The sequence below is a fragment of the Centruroides sculpturatus genome, unplaced genomic scaffold (genome assembly GCF_000671375.1).
Source record: "Centruroides sculpturatus isolate CEXI.00-Female unplaced genomic scaffold, Cexi_2.0 scaffold448, whole genome shotgun sequence".
Taxonomy (NCBI): domain Eukaryota; kingdom Metazoa; phylum Arthropoda; class Arachnida; order Scorpiones; family Buthidae; genus Centruroides; species Centruroides sculpturatus.
In genome coordinates this window covers 353,134-375,410 of record NW_019384639.1, presented here as the reverse complement: position 1 = coordinate 375,410, position 22,277 = coordinate 353,134, and the positions used below count along the sequence as shown (strand labels likewise).

The 22,277-nt window shown below is 29.3% G+C and overlaps 2 protein-coding genes and 2 non-coding genes across 4 annotated transcripts in view; 3 read left to right on the top strand and 1 right to left on the bottom strand.

The window, feature by feature from the left end:
• LOC111625941 (transmembrane protein 231-like) overlaps positions 1 to 5,057 on the top strand; it is a 29,575-nt gene extending 24,518 nt beyond the window's left edge. Inside the window, exons 4-8 of the mRNA XM_023369204.1 lie at positions 1,513 to 1,641; positions 1,711 to 1,854; positions 2,588 to 2,669; positions 4,383 to 4,488; positions 4,859 to 5,057. Coding sequence (XP_023224972.1) covers positions 1,513 to 1,641; positions 1,711 to 1,854; positions 2,588 to 2,669; positions 4,383 to 4,488; positions 4,859 to 5,024 — 627 coding nt within the window. The 3' untranslated portion in view covers positions 5,025 to 5,057. The remainder of the gene's footprint in view (positions 1 to 1,512; positions 1,642 to 1,710; positions 1,855 to 2,587; positions 2,670 to 4,382; positions 4,489 to 4,858) is intronic.
• A 90-nt stretch (positions 5,058 to 5,147) lies between these two features.
• LOC111625942 (dysbindin-like) lies at positions 5,148 to 18,683 on the bottom strand. The gene is made up of 9 exons (XM_023369205.1): positions 18,489 to 18,683; positions 9,192 to 9,230; positions 8,260 to 8,322; positions 7,988 to 8,048; positions 7,772 to 7,904; positions 7,218 to 7,373; positions 6,964 to 7,104; positions 6,174 to 6,293; positions 5,148 to 5,280 (listed from the first exon to the last, which is right to left on the bottom strand). Exons 1-9 carry the CDS (start codon positions 18,542 to 18,544, stop codon positions 5,216 to 5,218), a joined length of 834 nt encoding a protein of 277 aa, XP_023224973.1. The 5' UTR covers positions 18,545 to 18,683; the 3' UTR covers positions 5,148 to 5,215.
• Positions 18,684 to 19,756: 1,073 nt separating this feature from the next.
• Positions 19,757 to 19,838, top strand: Trnas-uga. The gene has a single exon. It is a non-coding gene; the product is annotated as a tRNA-Ser (tRNA).
• Positions 19,839 to 20,899: 1,061 nt separating this feature from the next.
• On the top strand, positions 20,900 to 20,972 carry Trnak-uuu. The gene has a single exon. It is a non-coding gene; the product is annotated as a tRNA-Lys (tRNA).
• The last annotated feature ends 1,305 nt before the right edge of the window (positions 20,973 to 22,277 follow it).

The following is a 22,277-nucleotide window of genomic DNA, read 5'->3' as shown; positions in this document are numbered from 1 at the left end:
TGTGTGCATATGTTTGTGTTGTTTAACCTATATTATTATGCAAATTAATATAAAAATAACTTAAAATTAAAATAAAATCTGTTTATTTTTGGTCGCGTGTTTCCCTTTCCCTATTTACTCCATGTTAAAATTATCTCATTTAACACTGTTTCATTTAGCACTTTGTCATCTAGGAATGTATCCCCTGCATTAAGCAGGATCTTACTGTAAAACTAACAGGTAGAAAATAAAAAATATATAAAAATAAGTTTTAAAGAAATGCTTTTTATTCACTTAAATGCACTAAAAAGTAAAAAATAAATTTTCTTCAGTTTTCTGATCTTCTTGGTATTACTGTATATGACCAAACATAAGTGTGAAGCATTCATGTTTAGAAATATTCTTAGTTACACTTTCTATCAATTTTTATGGTCTTCCCATGAGTACCCAAGCTTTTATTTTTGGTCACATAATACCAAGAATACTGTGAAAGCTGAAGAAAATGTATTTTTTTACTTCTTAGTGCATTTAAATGAATAAAAAGCATTTCTTTAAAACTTTTTTAAAAATATACTTTTGTTTAGTTTCGAACATATAACATGTCAGAACATACATCATTTTTTACTTGCCCAGAATATCAATATGACTATATCATGGTCATGACAGAGTCTGATAGGACACCAAGTTTGCCAGCATGTTTTGTGAGTTAATCTATTGTAACAAGAAAAAATAATCCTATCACTCTTCGAATCTTCTGTCAACTGACTGACTAACTGACTGGCTTCTTGATGAAGTCCCACAAAATATTGTTTGGTATCATAAGGTTGGGGTAATGTGATTTTGGTGGCTGTGGGAGAGGTGCTGGAAATGCTTTGGATCCATGGCTAATCCATCCATTAAGGAATATTTTATTCAAGCACAAGTACCATCGTGTTGAAAGATAGCAGCATTTGCTATTCCTGCCTCCACCAACAAAGAAGGGATGTTGGAAAGTGGCTTTGTCTAAATATCAATGATTTTTGGACCCTTCTTTTTTGATGGTTGTGTGAATATCTCTGCAAACATGATGTCATATTAGACTCTGCTATGACAATGGAGCTCATATTGATATTCTGGACAAATAAAATATAATGTTGTGCCATACAATATCTCAATATTTCATTTACAAGAACAAAAAAGAGGGGGTGATGTAAGTTCCCACTCTGTATATATAATTTATAACTGAAGTAAATATTATTTAGAATAGTCTGAAGATTTTTGAAGAACTATTTGTCACAATTTTCTTGTTAATCTATTATCAATTAATTATGTTATTAATTTATTAACAAACTTTGCATTTATTTATTTTGTATATGGTTACTAACATTCTAATGAAGCCTTTTTTATTTAATTTGATAAGTGTACATTAAATAACACACAGTTTTGTAGAAGTGAATTTTTTTCTTTTAAAATTATATTTAAAAATAAATGAGCAAACAACAATAAATTATTAAAATAAAATTTAAATATATATGTATTTTCTTTCAAAAATAGAACAGAGAAGATGATGTGAACAGAGATGGAAAAAATGACATACTTAATATTAAATTAGATGTTCCTGTAACCAGTAAAGAAAATGTACATTCCATAAAATTGATGTTATTCTTTGAATATAAACTCCATGTAAGTATTTATTAGCCAAAAATTAATTTTATTCATTATAAAATGAATTAAATTAAATGCATCATTCAGTTATACTCTGAATTCATAATGGAAGGATTAGCTTACATTCATCATAGTTCACCTTTACCTGGTGCTTCACTTTCTGTTGTTGGAGATTTGGCGTTAAGTCAGAAGGAACCTCTTAATCATAAAGGCCATGATGTTAGATTTAATGTAAGTTAAATAATTGAAGCAGTTTTTGTTGTTAATAGTATTTCGGGTACTAAATTAATTGAATTAATTTTGATATCTGAAATGAAAACTTTTCATAATATTCTTATATATTAGACAAGGTCTTCCAAAATGAATGCTACCAGTTTTAATTACTATAATTATGTTAATTCTTATCTGAGAAGTATGTAATGCCATTGTGCAATATGATTAATATGCAGGAGCTATAGAAATGTGACTGTTGTGTGAGAAGTGAAAATAGATATGCTGTAAATAAGTCTACAAAGAATTTGAGTATCAGTTGGATGTGTGATGGACATTTTGGTTCTTTACAATTTATTAATGTAAAACATGTATTAAAACATCGGAGAACTGTCCGTTATTATGTTAATCATTATCTGAAAACGTTATTATAATAATTTAAAATGATAGTATTCTTTATGGGAAACCCTGTTTAATGCATTTAGAAGTATTTGTATGATGCAAAATTAGACTAAATATAAAAACTTTATTGTCTGATTAGAAATTATTCATCTGTAATTGGATAGTTTTATACTTTTATAAGATTTTATAAGTAAATCTCACAAAACTTGCTTATTTAGTTTCATAAGAAAACATGTATATTATAAGAAATTTTATATGAAATTCCATTATTTTGTATTTATTATTGATATTTTTTAATGCATAGAGACTGTGTTACCAAAAATTAATTAAAGTTAAAAATTATAATTTTCAGACACCTGTCGTTAATCCTTTGTCAACAAATATTGATGATTACAGATTAGAATCTATATTGTCATCATATGCATCTAGAAGCGGTCAGTTTTAATTAATTTGTTTAATTAAACATTTAATTAATGTATTGATTTAGATAATTTTTCTACATATAAAATGAAATAATAAAAATAAAATCTTTAAATAAATAATTTAATAATTCGTGGAAAATGAATTCTATAATTTCAGTTTGTTGTTAATCTGAAAGACAGTTTGTTAATAAACTTAATAATTCATTAACAAAGATAACCTCAAACATTTATTTCAAAAGATACAACCTTTAAGATGAACAATAAATGACTTAAAGCTGAAAGTTTTGAAATTATCATTTCTCCATTTTTTTTTAATAAATAAATAGCTAAGCAATGGTCTTAAAATATAATTCTGTGAAGAAAAGTCAGCAAATAGATCGAAAACCAATATGCAATAGCTAAAAATGGCAATTGCTAATTTGTAAAAGTGTCATTAGGTGGCAGTGAAATCCACCTTGATGATTGAGATAGTAGATTCTGGATCTACATGCACATGTCCAGTTCACTTTCAGAATGGAGACCATGTTTGAGGAGTGTGGAGTTGTACATTTTTTGTGGGCAAAAGGACTTCCTGCAAAGAAAATGTTTCTTGTTTACAATGATTAGTAGTTGTATATTGCTCTATACAACTAAGTAAATAAATTTTCTCAGGGATACTCAAAAGTTGCTGATAAAGACCAACCTGATTGCTTCTGCTGCAATTTCAACAGGGCATTGTATAACAACACATTGTGGTCACTAACAAATTTTGTTTGTGACAATAAAATTTCACATCCTGGCTCTTTATAAATTATAAACATTTTCATTCTTTAAGCCTAACACACACAAAACAAACATTTTAATCTATTAATATTCTATATATGGTAATACTTATATGTGCAAAAGCATTGAAGATTATCTGGTATTCTTACAAGAGAAATAATATGGTTGTTTTAAAAATATCTGAGCTGTTACTGTTTTAAATTTCTTGCATTGTTCAATGCCTAACAATATGCTTTGAGAGTCATTGCTTGTTAATTCCATAAATTTGGAAATCAAATTTTCTTTTTTACTATATTAACAATTATTAAAATTAATTTCTCAATGAATGATTCTAGGTTAACAAGAAATGAGAATCTTAATATCATATCCGACATCACTATTGTTACTTTGACTTGCAATATATTTATGTAGAAATACTTAACTTTAAATAATAAATTAAAAAATGCAATATGCTTTATGTAATAGTCAAACATGTAGAATAAACCAGATGCATTTGGCACTACCAGAGATCCCTCAGTTAAATATTGTTTGAAAGAAAATTATAGGATATGCAGAGTATCTGGAAAGTTACTTACTGTGCAATGGAAAAGGTTTAAGTAAAATTTTAATCAAAGTGAAGTTCTATACACAAAATTGCAGTTTCTCCTACAGAAAGTCTCCAGGAGGCTCCAAATCTGGAGTGAGGTCTAGAGATCTAATAGGACAGACTCCATGGCAGATTATGTAATAAGCAGAGAAAGTGGTAATGTGAGACAAACAACTTGCAGGTCTCAAATGCAATGCCATACACATAACTTTAATGTCATTACAAATTTCTCACTGTGTAGTAACTTCTCAGATACCCTACAAGGTGTCCAAAATGCTTTGGGTTTGTATTACTTACTAAAGCTTTCAATCACTGTTGCATTCAGCAAAGTTATTTATATTTATATTTCTATTCACTTGAATAATTTTATTTTTCAGTTACTACCTATTTAAAACATTCTTATCCTGTCTGGACAACTGGAAGAGGTGACAATTCTCCATTTACAGTAAATATTACAATATTTTATCCTGAACAAACAATTTTGTATCCTTTTATTTTAAAAATCAAAATTTTTAAATGAAGTGTGCAATGCCATAATTTTGTAAATGCTAAAAAACTCACTAGGTTACAAATTCTCTGGAATATCAAAATGACATAAATATAAATCTAATTTTTAAGTGCCAAAAGTCACTTGACTTGCAGTTTGGAGCTTTAAGCATTGTATTTTGAATTTATATGAAGCCAATTAGTGCTAATACCACCACAATATTTTTTTGCAGCAGAAAACATTATATTTAGAATTCAATTCAATAAAATGCATTTAGAGAAAAAAATGGCATTGCACACTTCATTATTAATATTAATATATATATATATATATTAGATATTTATTATTCCTTAATCTGTAATTAAGATATAAAACAGGATTTTGGCAACTTTTGAAATGGGGATGGGCACAATACATTCCCATTTTTCTTGTTTTCTTATATATTTTCCATCACATTAACATTTTTATATTCCGAACACAGTTAGTGCCCACCGTAACAGAAAATTCAGTTCTAAACAATAAACATCAGTAGGGAATAAATTAATTTTATTTATAATCAACTGTTTCTTTACATAGCCATCATTCATAGTCACCCTCAATCATCTTTATATTAAGAAATCAAAATATACATAAAACATTATCATTTTGATTATAAGATTTGACATAAAAGGACAATAGATATTTACATTCATTTTAATTTAAAGAAGGAATGCATAAAATTCTTTAGACTTTCTCAACATCTGTGGAAGTGTCAGTTTCTTCACTTGAAAGGTGCTGTTCTGTTGTTACTGGAAAATATAATTAAATTTCATTATTATTTATAATTCATCATATCTAAATATATAAAATTATTCGTCCTGACTGACTGATTCATCATCGCCCAGAGCAAACTGCTGAGCCTAGAGGTGAAATTTGGTACACTGGGTGCGTCATGAAAATACGCTAAGAAGGGATTTTTTTTGAAATTCCCATGGGGGGGAGAAGAGCATTAAGCCTTAACCTGAAGAATGGCTTCTACTGTACTATTTTAGATGCAATTTTTTGTTTTCAACTACATTAATAGAAATAGAAATAGATTAAATTTACTTTCAGTCAATAGAAAATTCTGTATCTGACACAATCTATACTTTAAGTGATCACTAGAAGAAACATCAACTATCAATTAAATAATTCTAAATAATAAGCTAAAATCTGAAGATTTAAAGGCTGTAAAATAATATATATATATAATTTTTTTTTTGTTTTTTTGCAAAGTTTTTATTTTTATTCTAGTTTATTAAATTATTTATGAATTTTAAATCCTACATTGATAGATATTATTCAATACCTTTATTCTTCTTTAAAAAATGGCCAATGGTAATTTATATAGTTAAAAATATATTTAATACAAAAAAAATTGTCTTCAGAATCTCTCATTTCACAGACACCATTGACAAACAAACAAAAAAAAAATCAAATCTTCACTTACAAAAAAACAACTTTTTATTAAAAAATGTACACAGTTTAAAAATGTAAATTTTTAATGATGAATTATGATTGTGAAGACAAAATTTTTTGTATTAAATATATTTTTTACCTTTATTCTTATTACAAATAACACCCAACCTAGCAAACTAATAAAGAACTAAAAACTGCCCCTCAAATAACATCTTTTTGTATTAGATAAAAATGATAATTTTACCTGGAATGAATGAATTTTCAGTTGCCTCTTCAGCCAAAAAGGCATCTAGATCAGTTCTATCATTTTCTAAATTGATATCTGAAAGCAACACACCACTCCCACTACTACAGCTAGAAATTCCTGTAAAAAATTTAGATATTTAATACAAAATTGTTTATCTATCTGTTATAAAATCTAGTTAGAATTTACAATATCAAAATGCAGCATGTTATTTAATTCTGTAATTTTGATGGGGGAAAAATTTATAGATTCCAAATTATATTTTACCTTCTCATTTGTAAGAAAACTGCAGTTTATAAATAAGGAAAAAATATATATTCAAAGCTTTATTCATAACGTTTTAATAATTATGCTTCACTTTATAACATGATTTCAACATTTTGGAAATATTAATGTATAATCACATATAATGAAATTAATTCATTTCATTGTATTGAAAAAAAATCTTCAAAAAACAAATATACTTTATTATTATTTTTTCTAATTCAGATTATTTCATAACATAATTCTAATTTTCTGCAAAAGATTTAAGTCTGGTATCTTTTAAAAATTAAACTAGTAAGATCATAAAAATTAACAAAAATTTCTTTTTATATGATATGTTATTCTAAAAGTTTTATGTCCAATTTGCCTTATCATTTTGTTGTAAATGTATTTAGCATAATGACTACATTTTTGAAAAAAATGCGTGTGGAATGTTTGTATTTTTTTTTATTTTGATAAAATTTCTGTATAATGATTTTTTTATAATTTATATGTAAAAATTCATACAAGAGACATCGTATCTTACTTTCAATACGTCCATGAGCTTTATAGTGATTCATTTCTTCTTCAAATGCTTCGCGAAATGCTTCTTGTCTTTCTTGTAAAACTGATTGTTGTTTTTGTTCAAATTCTAAGACTTTATAAGCATGTTCACCAGCCAACTTAACTATAAAAAAAAATTATTATTTTCAGAGTTATTATTAAGAGTTAAAATTAATCTATGTCACAAAATAAATTAATATCAATTCATTTTTAAAATAATAATAAAATTCTACAAACCTTTAGTTTGTTCATATTCTGCCAATTTCTTTTTTTGAAAAAGAGCAAGTTGAAATCTGTAATCAAGTTGTTTTTCTTGAAGTTCTTGGGTTTCAATCATATCTTCTAAATATAATATTGAACTTTCTACTTCTTCAAAAAGCCCTTCCAATTCACCTATTAAGAAAAAGGAAAAAAGAATAAACAATACTTAATTAAAGCAGACTTTATTTATAGGTCTCTGGAAACTATTCAAACATATATGCATATAGTGTCTGTATATATATATATATATATATATATATATATACACATTATATGCATACATAACTGAATTAAATTAAATACTGCAGTATTTAAAAATTATAAGACCACACACAGTAAAACAAATCACCACAAAAAAATGTAAATACACAGACACCAAAACCAGAAAAAAAATATTCCAATATTTTTACTGATATGAATGTTTTTGTCTGTCTTTAACAGACATCATCAGTTATTTTATATAGAACATGTATAAAATGTGTATTTTACATTAAAAAATGTATAAAGTGTTTGCAGGTTATTAAACTTACCTATTTTAGTCATTAGTGCTTGAATACTATTATGCAACTTTGGCAGAAGACTTAACTGAGAGTTGAGTTGCTGTATTGCATTTAATTTTTCTTCACTATATTTATGAACATCACCTATCAGCTTATCAATATTCTATAAATAACAATCATCATAAAAATTTACTTAATAAATATTCATATAAAGCATTTCTAAAAAAATAAAAGTAATAAAAATACCTCGGCTGTTTTTGCATTTTCTTCTGCTATGTTATGAAGATCTTCCCACTTACATTGATAACTAACATAAATAAAATTTTACTTCAATATTGATATAGCATAAATTTTTGAAAAAGTTACATTAAAATTTTATTTAAAAAACAGTGTGATTAATGCAAAATTAATATAAAATGTTTATAACAAAAACAGTAGTTATCATAAAACTAATAAGAAATTTTTATAGCAAAAACAGTGCATTATAAATTCATTTTTAATTGTCAAAATACACTTACTGGTGTAGTAGATCAGCTCCTGCATTTAAATTACAATTTCTATAATTAAGTGTTCGGTTTGATCTAAAAATATAAGATTCTAATAAATATACAATGCACATATCTGTAATAATAAAAAAATATTTCATCATATTTTCACAAATACTAAAAGAGCAAATAATTCAGTTATAAAATTTTACTCTCTTAAAAATAATTTTATATGTCAGTCAATAAATTTATAATCTTGAATTATAGAATTAGGATCTATACAAAGTCAATTAAAATGCACTAATTTAGAGAATGTCAAAATAAAGAATACATAATGTAAATGTCTGAATTCATTTTCTACCATATTTTAAACTATCACATATTTGAATGCTCACAATTTCACAATCATATTTTCAAAATAAATTAAAATTTGGAAACAGTTTTTTTCATATAGTATCTTCTAAATTGTGTCAACTGGTCAACTTTTTTTCTATTTTTCTTTCTTTCCATCATATGGTCACTAACAGCCTTTTGAATCATACTTATCACAGATTCAAGAAGCCAACAATAGCCAGGTGATGAGACATGGGGTCCAACATATCAAAGACAGACTGTCCATGAAAAGTTCCTGGAGTTATCACCCAAATTTGATCCTGGATCCCCAGCAGTTAGGCTGACACTTCAACCACTTCAGCATATCATTTTAAAAAAATCTTATTTAATCTTTATTAAATCAATAATTATTTAATTTTTAATATTCAACAATAAAAAAATTTGAGTAATCCAGTATGAAAATAACAATTTATTACTAAAACCATAAGTTTTAGTTCATGGATTATTGGATTTTTGTGATTGTTTGTATGAATCCTATCCAGTTTTTGCTGTTACTTTTAATAAAAAATTCTTCAAAAATTAGTAAATAATCAATACAAAAATATAAAAAACTGAAAATCAAACAAATATACCTAAATGATGATGATTCTCCAGTTGTAAGACTTCTCAAACTGTAAAAACAGAAAAATTATTATACATTAAACTATATACATATATCTAAAGATATAAATTTATACATTGCTTATGGAAGTGTAATTTTCATTTGTTTCTTTCTTGCTTTTCTATATAGAAATTAACAGTGTTATTATACACACAATTTTGAAAGAAAACTAACAATCATGATTTTGAAACAAATCTAAATTCATCATTTTCAAATTTTTCTGTATATTTTCTAATAAAACAAAATTTATGCATGTAAGTACTGTACATGATATTGATAAAAGAATATGGGGGTTTCACTGAATGTATTTTCTATATTTCCTATTTTATAAGGATACCATCTCAAATGAACTGCAACTGGTCAAGTGTAGTGTGTATCTAAGTACTTCTGTGTACACAACATGCACAATTTTGGTCACCGAGTACAAATCCAACTGATAGTCAAATGTCTGCAAGACCCAATCAAGCATTTCCAGTGTGATGACCTCCACAATGTGGTTGAATCTTTTCCAGAGATCCTGAAGGAATCAGAATGTTTGGATATGCAAACTGTGCCTTTCACATATCACCAAAAAGAAGCCAGCTGGACAACCACCTCTTCCAATGAATGTGGAGGAGGTGGTGATCTACATCTGCAGCAAATCCAATTCAGTACTGCCAAGCAACCATAAAGAGAAACAGCAATGACCACCATAGACAAAATAAAACTTGGATGGCCAGGTGACGAATCTATGCATGCATTACATTTTGTTGTCAAAAAATGATGGTTTGGGATTTCAGAGATTAATAATAAATATATATTACTAATTTAAGTTAAAGATTAATAATAATAATAATAGATTAAGAATAATCTAATTTCAATTGAATGAAAAAATCTAACAAATTTAAAACTAAAGATGGATCCAGACTTGTGTATCTTTGTGTCATACCATCATGGCATATCAATCTGGTGATACAATACAATACAACATGGCTCATTTTCTTCCTACATCCTGTATTTTGTTTCCTTATACTATCAGGGAATGAAGTGAAGCTCCAGAATGTGGATCCAGATTTTAAGGAGTAATCATCACATCCATAGCAGTGACTGTGTTACTGTGAATGACCGATATCTGGCAAATGTCAACATTCTCCGGTGAACGTCAGCATTCACACAGTCATTTTGTGTATGTACAAAATATTTGCTAAATATCATTATTTCTCACTTACACTGGCAAATGTCGACATTCAGCATTCACTGATAGTGAATGTTGAATAAAAATATTTTTATTACATTAAGACAAAAAAGCAACTTTTTAATATGTCAAAATAGGAGAAAGTTTAAGTAACAGCACATGTAAATAAACTGTTGAACCTAAAACGAACAGTACATTCTAAATCATTAAAGAAAATAATACAATAATAAACTTACACATAAATTATGTGATTAACGTTATACAATCTTATTTATTGCAACAACTTAAACTGTTATGGCACTTTGAATTGCACAAGTCCTTTGCTTTTACAACTGCATCTATTTGTGGATCGCTTTTTTTTGCAATGATAGCATATATAGCGTTGCCCTCCACTTTTCGAATTAGCTGCAGCTGCTTCTCTCGGCGATATTTCTCGAGAAGAAATATATAGATATATATATAAATATCATCTATGGAAAGTAACTTTTCTTTACAAATTACGAACTGATTACGGGTATAAAGCTGCTTGAGGGTAATTTTGTTTGCTAATTTATAAAAGTCGGAGTCTTCTATTCCAACAACAACCACCAACACATTTCAAGCATCTGTACGGCCACGGTCGACATCAAGGACTTGTATTCGTATGGTATCACCAATTTAAGCAGAAGGAAATGGCAAAGAATTTGGCGACAGACTGTCGCCTCTCTGTCGACATCGGCTTCTCATGTATTGTTTCGACCTCCACCAAAGCTTATTTGTGCTTGTCAACATATACCAGCTATTGTTCGAATGTATAATCAAATATTCAATCTTTCACCAATGTATTTTGTATGTGTCAACATTCACCAGAGAATATTGACATTCTCTAATTTCGGTCTTTCACAGTAATACTGCAAACAATAATAGGGCATTTGTGCATCTGTGCAAGTGTAAGGCTCTGGACAGGTCCAAAACTCATTGAAATTCACATTAAATTAATTTATTTTTAAGGACAAAATAATTTTTTTTTTTTTTGAGAAAAAAAATAGAAGTTAGAAATACTTTTTCTTAATGAAAACGACGGAAACTTTTAAGAACTAATAAAGAATAGACTTACACTACCCAGATCTTCGGTCCGATCTCCTCTTCCAGCATATAAAACAGGTTCGTTAGCTTATATATGCTGGAAGAGGAGATTGGACTAAACAATAGAACAATGGAAAAGCGAAGATCAACTATCTCTGGATGGGAATCGAATTAAACTTTGATTTTGACCTTTCCTGTGCCCCCGAAAGGTTTTGAATTGTCACCAGGTGACGAGAGAGACCAATCAGAAAGTGAAACCGGAGGAAAACGGATAAAACTTGAGAATTCAAGGATGCAACAGCTTCTTTCCTGAAAGTTCCAAGTAATGGATCTATTGTTTTGTGTGTGTGTGTGTGTGGGCCCATCTTCATCTTCGTCTCCATCTCCCGACCTCAGATTGACATCTTTCCATCAATGGAGGTTGACCACATCATCCCAGAATTGTCAAGATGTCGATGGAATTGGTCATTTGCAAACCAAGGACACTCCTTCAAAATGGGACTATCTTGGAAAAAGAGGACGACCCAGAGGCTGCTGCCAACGTAGAACTTCCAAGATCGTGGAAATCTTGTAAGCTTCTTTCATGTCAAATAAATGGTTTCTTGTAACCGTAGATTCTCTCTCAGTGCCAATCACCCAAATACAACCCTTTGCGACTGCTCGACCCTCTTGACATTTTTGCACTCTGTCGGCAACCTTACACAAGTAGGGATGTTTATATTGGTCAAATCCATTGAAAGCCTTAATTTTCAATTAATGAGTGGGATGTACAAAAACTTTACAAAGATGCATCCATCAGATTTTCAGTTTTTGATCACTTTGATTAGAAATTTATAACAATAATACAGTGTTTAAAAAAAGCAGTTTTGTTCAGGAAAGGTTGGCAGTGATACTGTGTTTTTTGGCATTCAGTTTTTTGGATCCCAAATCACATCTCTTTTCTTGTATTCATCAATTAATTTTATAATTTCCTTCTTACTTCACACCACTCCAAATATAAACATACAGAAAAAACACAAACTTTTAGCATATAGCATTTGAACTCCAATGTGGAACTCAAACAATAGACTGATAAAACATGTCCAAGTCCAAACTGCTTTCCTGTATTGCATATAATTCCTTTGATATGGCGGCAAAAATGCCATCCACACTAATATAATATGAGGCTATGCAACAAGTCTGGACCTACTTTGAGATTAATCTTCAATTTTTACGAATATCCAAAATCTAATATTCATGGATTGATGTTCACACCAAATACTGTATAGTAGGATGGAGAAATCACTGAGATTGGCATTATTCAGGATCAGGTGTATTCACCTGACGACGACAACATTAGGATCGTTGAAAATACTTGTGATAAATGCACATATAATGCCAATTTCAGTGATTTCTCCATCCTACTATCCAAAATATTAGTTATAGAAAAACAAAAAATAAATGAATATAATCAAAACAGAATGAGCCCCAAGTACTTTGGACTCATTCTGTTTTGATTATATTCATTTATACTTTGTACTATGAAATGTACTGGTTCATCATCAGAAATGTCTACTTTTCACTAAATACAAAAACAGGTTCTGAATTTCAATTTTACATTTTATGATAAACAGGCTCCTAATGATAAAGCAAGTTTTTGATAAATCTAATAAGTCACTTTCTTTTAACAATTTAGCAGTAGAAATTTACCATATTCAAAATTCATTAATAGTGAATAATAATGTATGTAATTGTAAAAAATATGCAAAGGATAAAATTTTTTTGAAATATTGTTCTCAGAGTATCTTATTTTACAAATTAAAAAAAATGTCATAAAAACATTGGTATCTAGCAGTAACTGAAAATCCTTGAAAGGAAGAATTAATGTTTTTTAAAACTTGTGAGAAACATCAAACAAGATAGTTAAACTGGAATGAGGTGTAACTTTGCTAATCTGAAGTCAGCTACCATATTTCCTGCAATAATTGCATACATAAATATTCTTATAATAATAATTGCCCATCTAATTTGTTTTGTGAGATAAACTGCACACCAGTTGATCTAAGCAGCAGTATATTATTGTTCAATATTATCAAATAATCATTTATTGATATGATACTTTCCAATATTGAAGCTGGTAAAATGAATATTGCCCAATATTGCTTTTAGTTTCATTATTATTGAATATCAGAAATTATCAAAATTTAAAAAGTTAATTAAAGGTAAATTAATTCAAGTATTTCATTCAAATGATTTTTTATATATTTGTTACATTATTCTGATTTAACTATTTTTTTTTTATCTCTTTTGAAATTATGTATTTCCTCTCTACAATGTCAATATTTTTATACTCCAACTAGCAGACCCCGCCACGCGTTGTTGTGGCTCAAAATGTATCTATTATAAATGTATAACACTTCCCCCGTGTGGGGGGAAATTTTTCGAAAAATTTCTTAGTGTACATTCTCTCGGCATACCCTATTAAAACACAATCAAAAACGCAAAAAACCGCATCTAAAATAGTAGAAATAGAAGCAGAGTTCTTTATGGTAAGCCTTAATCCTGTTCATCTCCCCCCAGTGGGGGGAATTTCGACATGTATATTATATAAAAATACGTGCGTATTCGAATTGTGTGAAAATTTCAAAGGAATTGGTAGGAACAAACGAACATTACATTTTTATTTATATAGATAGATAGAAGATGATCTGCTTTAGTTCATCCTCACAGAAAAGCAAACTTAGGGCGTCATACTCGTAGCGCCATCTGTTGGACATAAAAGCCTTAACCCTAGATGATATCTTTTAATTTATATGAATGTTTAACAAAAAATCTGCAGGTTTGATTAGTGGTAAACATTCCGGGGGTCATAAAGATGCTACAGTTAAAATTTGGTAACGATTGGTTCAGTAGTTTTCACGGTTAGTGGTCACAAACGAAAAATACATTGTCTCTTTATATAGTAGTATAGATATAGATATAGATATAGATAATCACTCCCCCCCAAAAAAATTGTCTACTAGCAATTATTACATGAAATATGGTAATTCAATTACTTATCATTTTATTCCTCCTATTTATAAGACGTATCCTTTTTCACACATTTCTAATAATTTGAATATTGGATAACTCAAAGTATTTTATGGTTCCTTAAGGCTTTATCTGTATAATCAGAATTAGAATTGAAGTTAAATTTAGAATTTGAAAGAAATTGGCATTCACAAATTAAAGTAATTAAATTCAAATTAGCAAGATTTTACTAGAGTTACTCTAAATAATACCAATGCTAAAATTTATACTTCCCGTGGAGAAAAATCAATAAATTCTTTGAATACGTAAATCCAAAATATTGATTCTTTTTTTTTATTGTTTCTAGGAAATTGGGAAAACAACTTTAAAAATTTGATAAAATGCTATTCATTTTATCTTATATTTCAATTGTAACTTTAATAAAGTTAACATTCTATTTTAGACAATTTCATTAACTTATAATTGTCTCTTGATATGTTAAGTTGACCTTTCTTACAATGTGTTCAATTCAGGCTTATCATGTAAAAAAGCATAGATACATAAAAGATACAAAGCTAAAATCAATAAATTAAGATTGACGTCATGCTTAAATTATATGACATAAATTAAGATTGACGTCAATTACAATTATAAAAGAAAAGCATTTTTTAAAATGATATTTAATCATTGTTTATTTCTGAATATTACACTTCATTATGATTTAGCCTAAGTTTGCTTAAAAAATTAACTTAAAAATTTTTTCAAATTATAAATTTCTTAATTAATACTGTCAAAAAATATGCTTGTATAATTTTTAAAAATATCCTAAAGATATTTTTGTACAATCATATGCATTTTGAATTTTATAGTTTAAATGTTTATGTTAATAGAATATAAATTTTTATTGGTTTATTTTATAAAAGTCAGTTGAAGAATATTTGATAAGAGAACATTTAATATGTTTCAAATCAGAAAAAGTTTTTACAAAAATAATATTTAAAAATTTATTTTGTACTGTATTTATACTGTTAATTTCATCTTAAAATCCACATAAGGAAAACACCAGAATTATTAAACAGAAATTATTCGATAAACTTTTAAAACTATTTATCTGTTAATCAAAATGTTGACATTTTGACAACATTTTTTGTATTTTTGCACATAGAAGATATTAGTAAATTGTGTGTGTATTGCATACCTGAAATGCAAGCATCAATAAAATTAATACAAAATTAAGACAAATTATTGCAATTCTGAAAAGATGTATTCTAAAATGGATAAAGAATCAACATAATTTATCTTGCTTTTTGTAAATAAATCAAAATTAAGAATAATATTTTTGTAATTAAAATATATGTTTAATTTAATTTTTTATAATGAATATTTACATATATATCAGAAAATTATTTTTTTTATAAAAAAAATTCATCTAAAACTGGATTACATTATACAATGAAAAAAATACAAGTAATCTAAAAATTTCATTCACACTTATTAAATTTAATTCTTACGTTGACATTCAATTCTGTAAATTTTTTAATAGGTTACTGCATAAATGTATAGAATGTTATTTTAATTTCTGTATACACAACAACATTTATTACTTACGTGTATGGTGGATGTCACGCCAAAAATTTTTACTGATTGGAGAAAATTCACACAAAAAAGGCATTAACTATTGTTTTACTGTAAATTTTATTTTCTTACAAGTGCTTTTGATGCAGTAAAAGGCGTCATCCTCAGATATATACAGAATCATACCGATTTCAAACAAAATTTTAAACTGAAAATTAATAAATTTAAAATTTTGTTCAAAATTGGTACGATTCTGTATTCTAATATTGTTTTTAATTACAACACACACTATATATATCTATATTTCATCTGCTTTAATTTAGATGATTATAAAAGATTCTATTGAGATTCAATTCTGATTGATAACTTTTCAGTGTGAATTGCATTGAGATTAAGATATTTTTATAACTATCAGTTTGCTGATTATTTGAATAAATGTTAATCTAAAAATTATATTATTTTGATTACAGTGGTACCTCAGGATACGAAATTAATCCGTTCCGAAACTGAGATCGTATCATGAAAATGTCGTAAGGTGAATCATTTTTCCCCATACGATTACACGTAAAATCAAATAATTTGTTCCAACGCGAAAAACATACTCAAATTAAGGCCAAGTAATACATTAAAAAATATAACTGTAGTAAGAAAAACAAATGAAAAATGCGAACTAATGTAACGTCGTATGGTGAGTTTTTGTTCGTATCGTGGAGCAAAAATATGTTCGAATTTCATGTCGTATCCTGAAAATTTCGTATGCTGGGGCGTTCGTAACCTGAGGTACCACTGTAATGATTTTATAATAAAACATTTATACATGAATTACTTGATTTNATGTTTTTTTAATTTAGAAAATGGACAAAAAATTGCCTAATTAGATGCTTTACGTTTTTCTAATATTGTTTTTAATTACAGTATATATATACTGTAATTAAAAACAATATATATAAACCTTCAAAATGTTGAGAAAGCTGATATCTGGAAAAAATCTGACATATATCATTCATTCAAATATCCAAAAGAAAACTGACACAAAAACACATTTTTGAGAAACTCAAAAAAAAATGTGTTTTTGAATAGAATGATTGGAAAATACAATAAAACTTGGGTCACCTCAGCTATGTGGATACTCCTGAAATTCCCCTGTAACACTGCATAAGTTTTAATATAAATATATAATCCCAAAGGTAGCCAGATATGTAAGGTTTTACTATAGCTAAATTTTAGTTTGAAAACTATCACAGGCCATATTATAGAAATAACCAGTAGATAGCACACACAAATGACACTTATGGATAATGTTAACTGAATATTGTAACACCAAATCTTAATTCTTAAACCAAAGCTAAATTATCTAATTTTGCAGAATAAATAAGAGTGAAAACAAAAATGAAACCAAAATGGTGAAAAAACAAAATGTTAGCACTGAGCTGACATGTTGACAAGACCCATAAAAGCTGATAGTAGCTCCAGTAATTTGTCTAAATCAAGAAATATATTAAAAAGTGTTTAGATTTAAGAAATCTGTTTCTAATAAAAGACTCCATATATTAAAAACAGTTTTTCCTATTTGATATATGTCATGAAAAAACACAGAAAAAATATGACAAAAAAAATCATTATAATCACAGCAATAAATGACCATTACTAATCTTTTAATAGTCAATCAAAACATGTTATGATGTAACCTTACAATAATCTTGGAAATACTTCCAAAAAGTTTGTTAACATATAAATAAAATCTAAATTTCTTTTTAGCCACAGCTCCTTTACTACATTTTTTAGTTTAATTATCAAAACTAATACAAATATTTTCAAGACTAAATATAAAATGGTTCTACTATAACTTTCAATAAGGAAGGTATAATAGAATCATTTATATCAAGTTTGGGTGTATTGCAACGATAGGGCAGATTCTCCCTTCTTGAAAAATGTGGAATTTGTGCAGTGGCACATTATAGTTTTGTGCGGCACAGTCAAATTTGAATTAGGAGACCCCAGGTATAGTGTGAACTTCACATATTTTTCTCCGAGGGAACATTTTCTGATAAAAGATTGGTTTGAGGCCCCTTGGTGGAATCCCAGGCAATTGCCCTTTTTGCCCTTAAGATAATGCACCACCTTAAAAGCAAATTTAGATATTTATTTTTTAAAAGCAAATTTAGATATTTCTTTTTCAGGTATTTTGAATATAAAAATTTTTAAAACATATGATTTTGCAAATTGCATTGATGTAGAAAAAAAAAGAAGCAAATGCAATTATAAATATATTAAAAGTTACTTTAGATAAATTATCTATACATAACCTATACACAATTTGACTAAAAGTAACATCTACTACATAACGTTAAATGAGAAGACAATTAGTGACATTATTGAGCGTGTAAAATTTATCTGATCTTAAAATCATATTAAATCGAATCTATATATTCATATTTATTAATTAATTATATTAGTTATATTTACCTCGCCGATAAATCTTGCTGAACATTAATAATTTTATCCCGTAGATTTTCTAACATACTTCAGCCTTAATATAAACATTACAACATATCGCAGATAGGGGCGCCTTCTGGTTTTGTCGTTCAATACATAAAAATTAATTTTTATGTAAATTTTAAAAAAAGTTAAAAACTTAAAATATAAAATAAATTGTAACAAATAAGATATAGTTTTTTTCATTATTTTTTCATTTTTTTCGCCTTATATGTAAGTCTTTTTAATCATAGACATAAGCAGGCCGGATGGCCGAGACGGTTAAGACCAAGGCCGTGTTCAGTAACGCAGAATTCTTGCTAAGTCTAGTTATGCTGCTTGAACTCGTTTCTAACTACTGCTTGGCTCCTCCCACCACTAGCTTCTTTTATGTATTCTTAGCTCCGCCCACTAAGCCACTCAGAATTCTAACTTAGGTGTTCTGCGTTACTGAACACGGCCCATATAAACTATGCTATAAACAAAAAATTGTAGGATTACTTACCGAGTGTGCACCGTTCGACGACGCCATTGCTTAAGCTTGTTTTCGTCGTGGAGCGGCGCACCGAACGGCGAGCGCATTTCCTGGTAAATTATTTTTCTGTGAAAAATTTACTGAACTTTGGAGACATCATTAATATAAATATAATTTTTATGGTCGTTAAATAATACTTTTTAGTAGGTCCGCTGCTCGTTTAAATTCAACGGTTTGTGCAATATCCGCTATTGGTCTAGATTCGACCAATCCTGCCGCGACACGAGTCGGCGATGACGTTTTACCGTATTTTACGAGTTTCTTTTAGCGTGTTTACACGAATACGATCGCAATTTTTTCACCGCTATATACGAATCCGCATTGTATGAACCCGTTTTATAGGGGTCTACTGTAATTGTAAAATAGAAAACGTACCTCGTAGTTGTATAATTTACGTATGCAGTCGTATGCATGAAAACGTTTTTGGCTAACCGACTATGTGTTCGGTAGATTTGCACAATAAGAATAATAAGCCAAGAAAGAGAGACAATATATCGTTTGTTATTCTGGTTCCTTTATGATAAGTTTGGTTTGTGAATGAATTACGAATCGCGGGTTCATATAGTTGTGATGTAAAAAAACCTATACAGATGAACGAACGCTGCATTTACAGGAAATGTTTAAAAGTTGCGGCAATTCCGTAGGAAAGAGAATTGAAGTTGGAGCTGTTTTCGTACGAAAAGTAATGAAACATGAAATCGTGGTTGCAAGAAAGAGGCAGAAAGCAGTCGCGGCCGAGTGGTTAAGGCGACGGATTTGAAATCCGTTGGGATCTTCCCGCACAGGTTTGAATCCTATCGATTGCGCGTTTGTTAATTAATAATATTTTTTTGCCGGGGTACGTAATTTGTTTCCAACTCGGGCGTAAGTTGTGACGCGTTGGAATTTCACATACTGTAGTCTGTGTTTTTGTAATAGTGAAATAGTAAATCTGCGAATTATGACAACAGTTATTTGACCGACATGAATGTACTGGCCAACTTACTTGATATCTGACGGTCCATCGCTTGAGTGAATAAACATTTGACATCGGTGTTAGTCGAGAACCGAAATAATGAGGATGGAAAATGTGAACCTACAATGAGATGAAAATTTCGGAGGCTGTAGTTGCGATCAAATGTCACCATTACTCGAGTTGTATGCGCAGTCTGGAGGCGGAGGAGTTGCAGTTGCAAACCTGTCGTTTTGCAAGCGTATGTGATGGAGAAATTAACGTCAAGTGCAAAGACTGGAAAATATATTTGAGCGGCGATTGCAGTGACCGCGTGGATAGAGATGTATAAAGTAATTGGAGCAGTAACAGCAAGCGGTCGTGGCCGAGTGGTTACGGCGACAAAGTAGAAATCCGTTGGTATCTTCCCGTACAGGTTCGAATCCTGTCGGCTGCGTTTTTACGTAATTTTTGATTATGGGTGCGGTAGCAGTTTGGCAAAGGGCTAAGATTTTTTTACGCCGTTGCGAAAGCAAACCAGCATCGTGTACAGTAGCTAAAGACCTGATTGAACATGATAAACCAATTTGGTTTACAGCAGTCGGAAGTTGTCGCAACCGCATGAGATATAACACGCATTGAATGGGAAACAAACAGATTCCGTTTGCACTTGGAACCAATAGAAAATTGCAGACAGGACGACGGAAAAGTGGACGGCAATGACTAAATGCGAGCTGACGCGTCAGCTCGCATTTGTAAATTACCGACATCTGTCTTAAATTTCGAACGTCATGACGTTCGAAACAATTGCGAAAGGTATGTTTTTAAGACAGATGTCGGTAATTTGCAGGCTAAAACATTTATTAACGCGAGAGATTCTTGTGGAAAATGATGCTCTGTTGTGTTATCAGACCAGGAGCAGAATTAGCAGACAAGGCCCGGATAGCTCAGTCGGTAGAGCGTTAGGCTTTTAACCTAACGGTCCAGGGTTCGAGTCCCTGTTCGGGCGGTTGGCTTTTTTTTCCCTTCGTTTTGCCGATCGTTGCTAGTATTGAATGGCATTTTACAGACTTACGAACGCTGGTCTTAACTGGATATGCGAAGAAGACGTGTTTGATTGGATACTTGCAAATGCATATTTTGCAATAACACTGAATTGGATATTGCATGTAGGCAAAGCAAAAAGCAAATTAATGCATTGATATTACATTCAAGTTTTCTGTCGACGACGAATCTTTTTATCGCATTTCGACAACACGGCGAATCTCGCTGTGGATAATTTCTCTGAAATTCGATTCGAAAATCGGAAGATGGTGACAGCATTCTACTGACACAGAGATAGAATATTGCGCTGGTAGAAAACGAAAATCGTTAGAATGAAAGTGCCCGGTTAGCTCAGTCGGTAGAGCGTTAGGTTCTTAAAAATATTTAAAAACATACCGCCAGCTAGTATTCACCCTACTTTAAACCCTTGTCCTCCAGGGACGTCTATGAGAATGTCCTGGAAAATCCGATACCAGATGTTCTCAAGGTCATCCAGCTGTGTAAACCAATGTTGCCACGTCTACCGAATTTTCGGTAGATCTACCGATTTTGGGACCTATCTACCGATCTACCGATTGAAGCACCAAATCTACCGAAAAGTTTGCGATAATTCAAGAAAAAAAATTTTATTTTCAATGTATCTAAAAATTCTCAATAAAACATTTCTTTGTACTTTCATTTCTTATATATTGTAAGAGACTTTATTGCAAAGATTCTGTCTCATTTTGTTGAGAATATCTTGTGTCTGCCCCATTCTTCAGCTAATGGAATAGAAAGAATATTTTCGTAAATAAATCTGTTAAACACGAAACACGGAAATAAACTGACTTGTGAGCTCTGAAACGATCACTGGTTTACTTCTTACAATTAATTGGATAAAAATTACTGTTACGATTTTCCTGTAAAAGATAATTTAATTTCAAAAATAAGAAACAGTGTTAAAAACACACAAACGGAAGATATTGAATAATAATAATTATTATTAATATCCGAAAAATAAAAGGTAATACTGTATTTTGTTAGAAAAATAAGACAAAATGTACCTACTTAATTAGTAAATTATTATTTTTTTACGTAAGTGTTCTGTGTTAGTTTTTTGTTTTTTATTGTTTTATAGTGTATAATAAAATAAATGACGAAAAAGAATGTTATTGTTTATGTGCAACCTCCTTTCTGCCACAAAAAGTCGATTTACCGAAAAATTACCGAAATCTACCGAAAATTGCCTAATGAATCTACCGATGGCAAGCAAATCGGCGTGGCAACATTG

Coding starts and splice junctions, on each gene's coding strand:
- LOC111625942 (XM_023369205.1), bottom strand. CDS start 18,544: ATGTTAGAAAATCTACGGGATAAAATTATTAATGTTCAGCAAGATTTA. Junction 7,374..7,771: donor AGCACTAATGACTAAAATAG/GTAAGTTTAATA, acceptor TTTTCTTAATAG/GTGAATTGGAAGGGCTTTTT. Junction 6,294..6,963: donor AGCTCATGGACGTATTGAAA/GTAAGATACGAT, acceptor AATTTTTTACAG/GAATTTCTAGCTGTAGTAGT.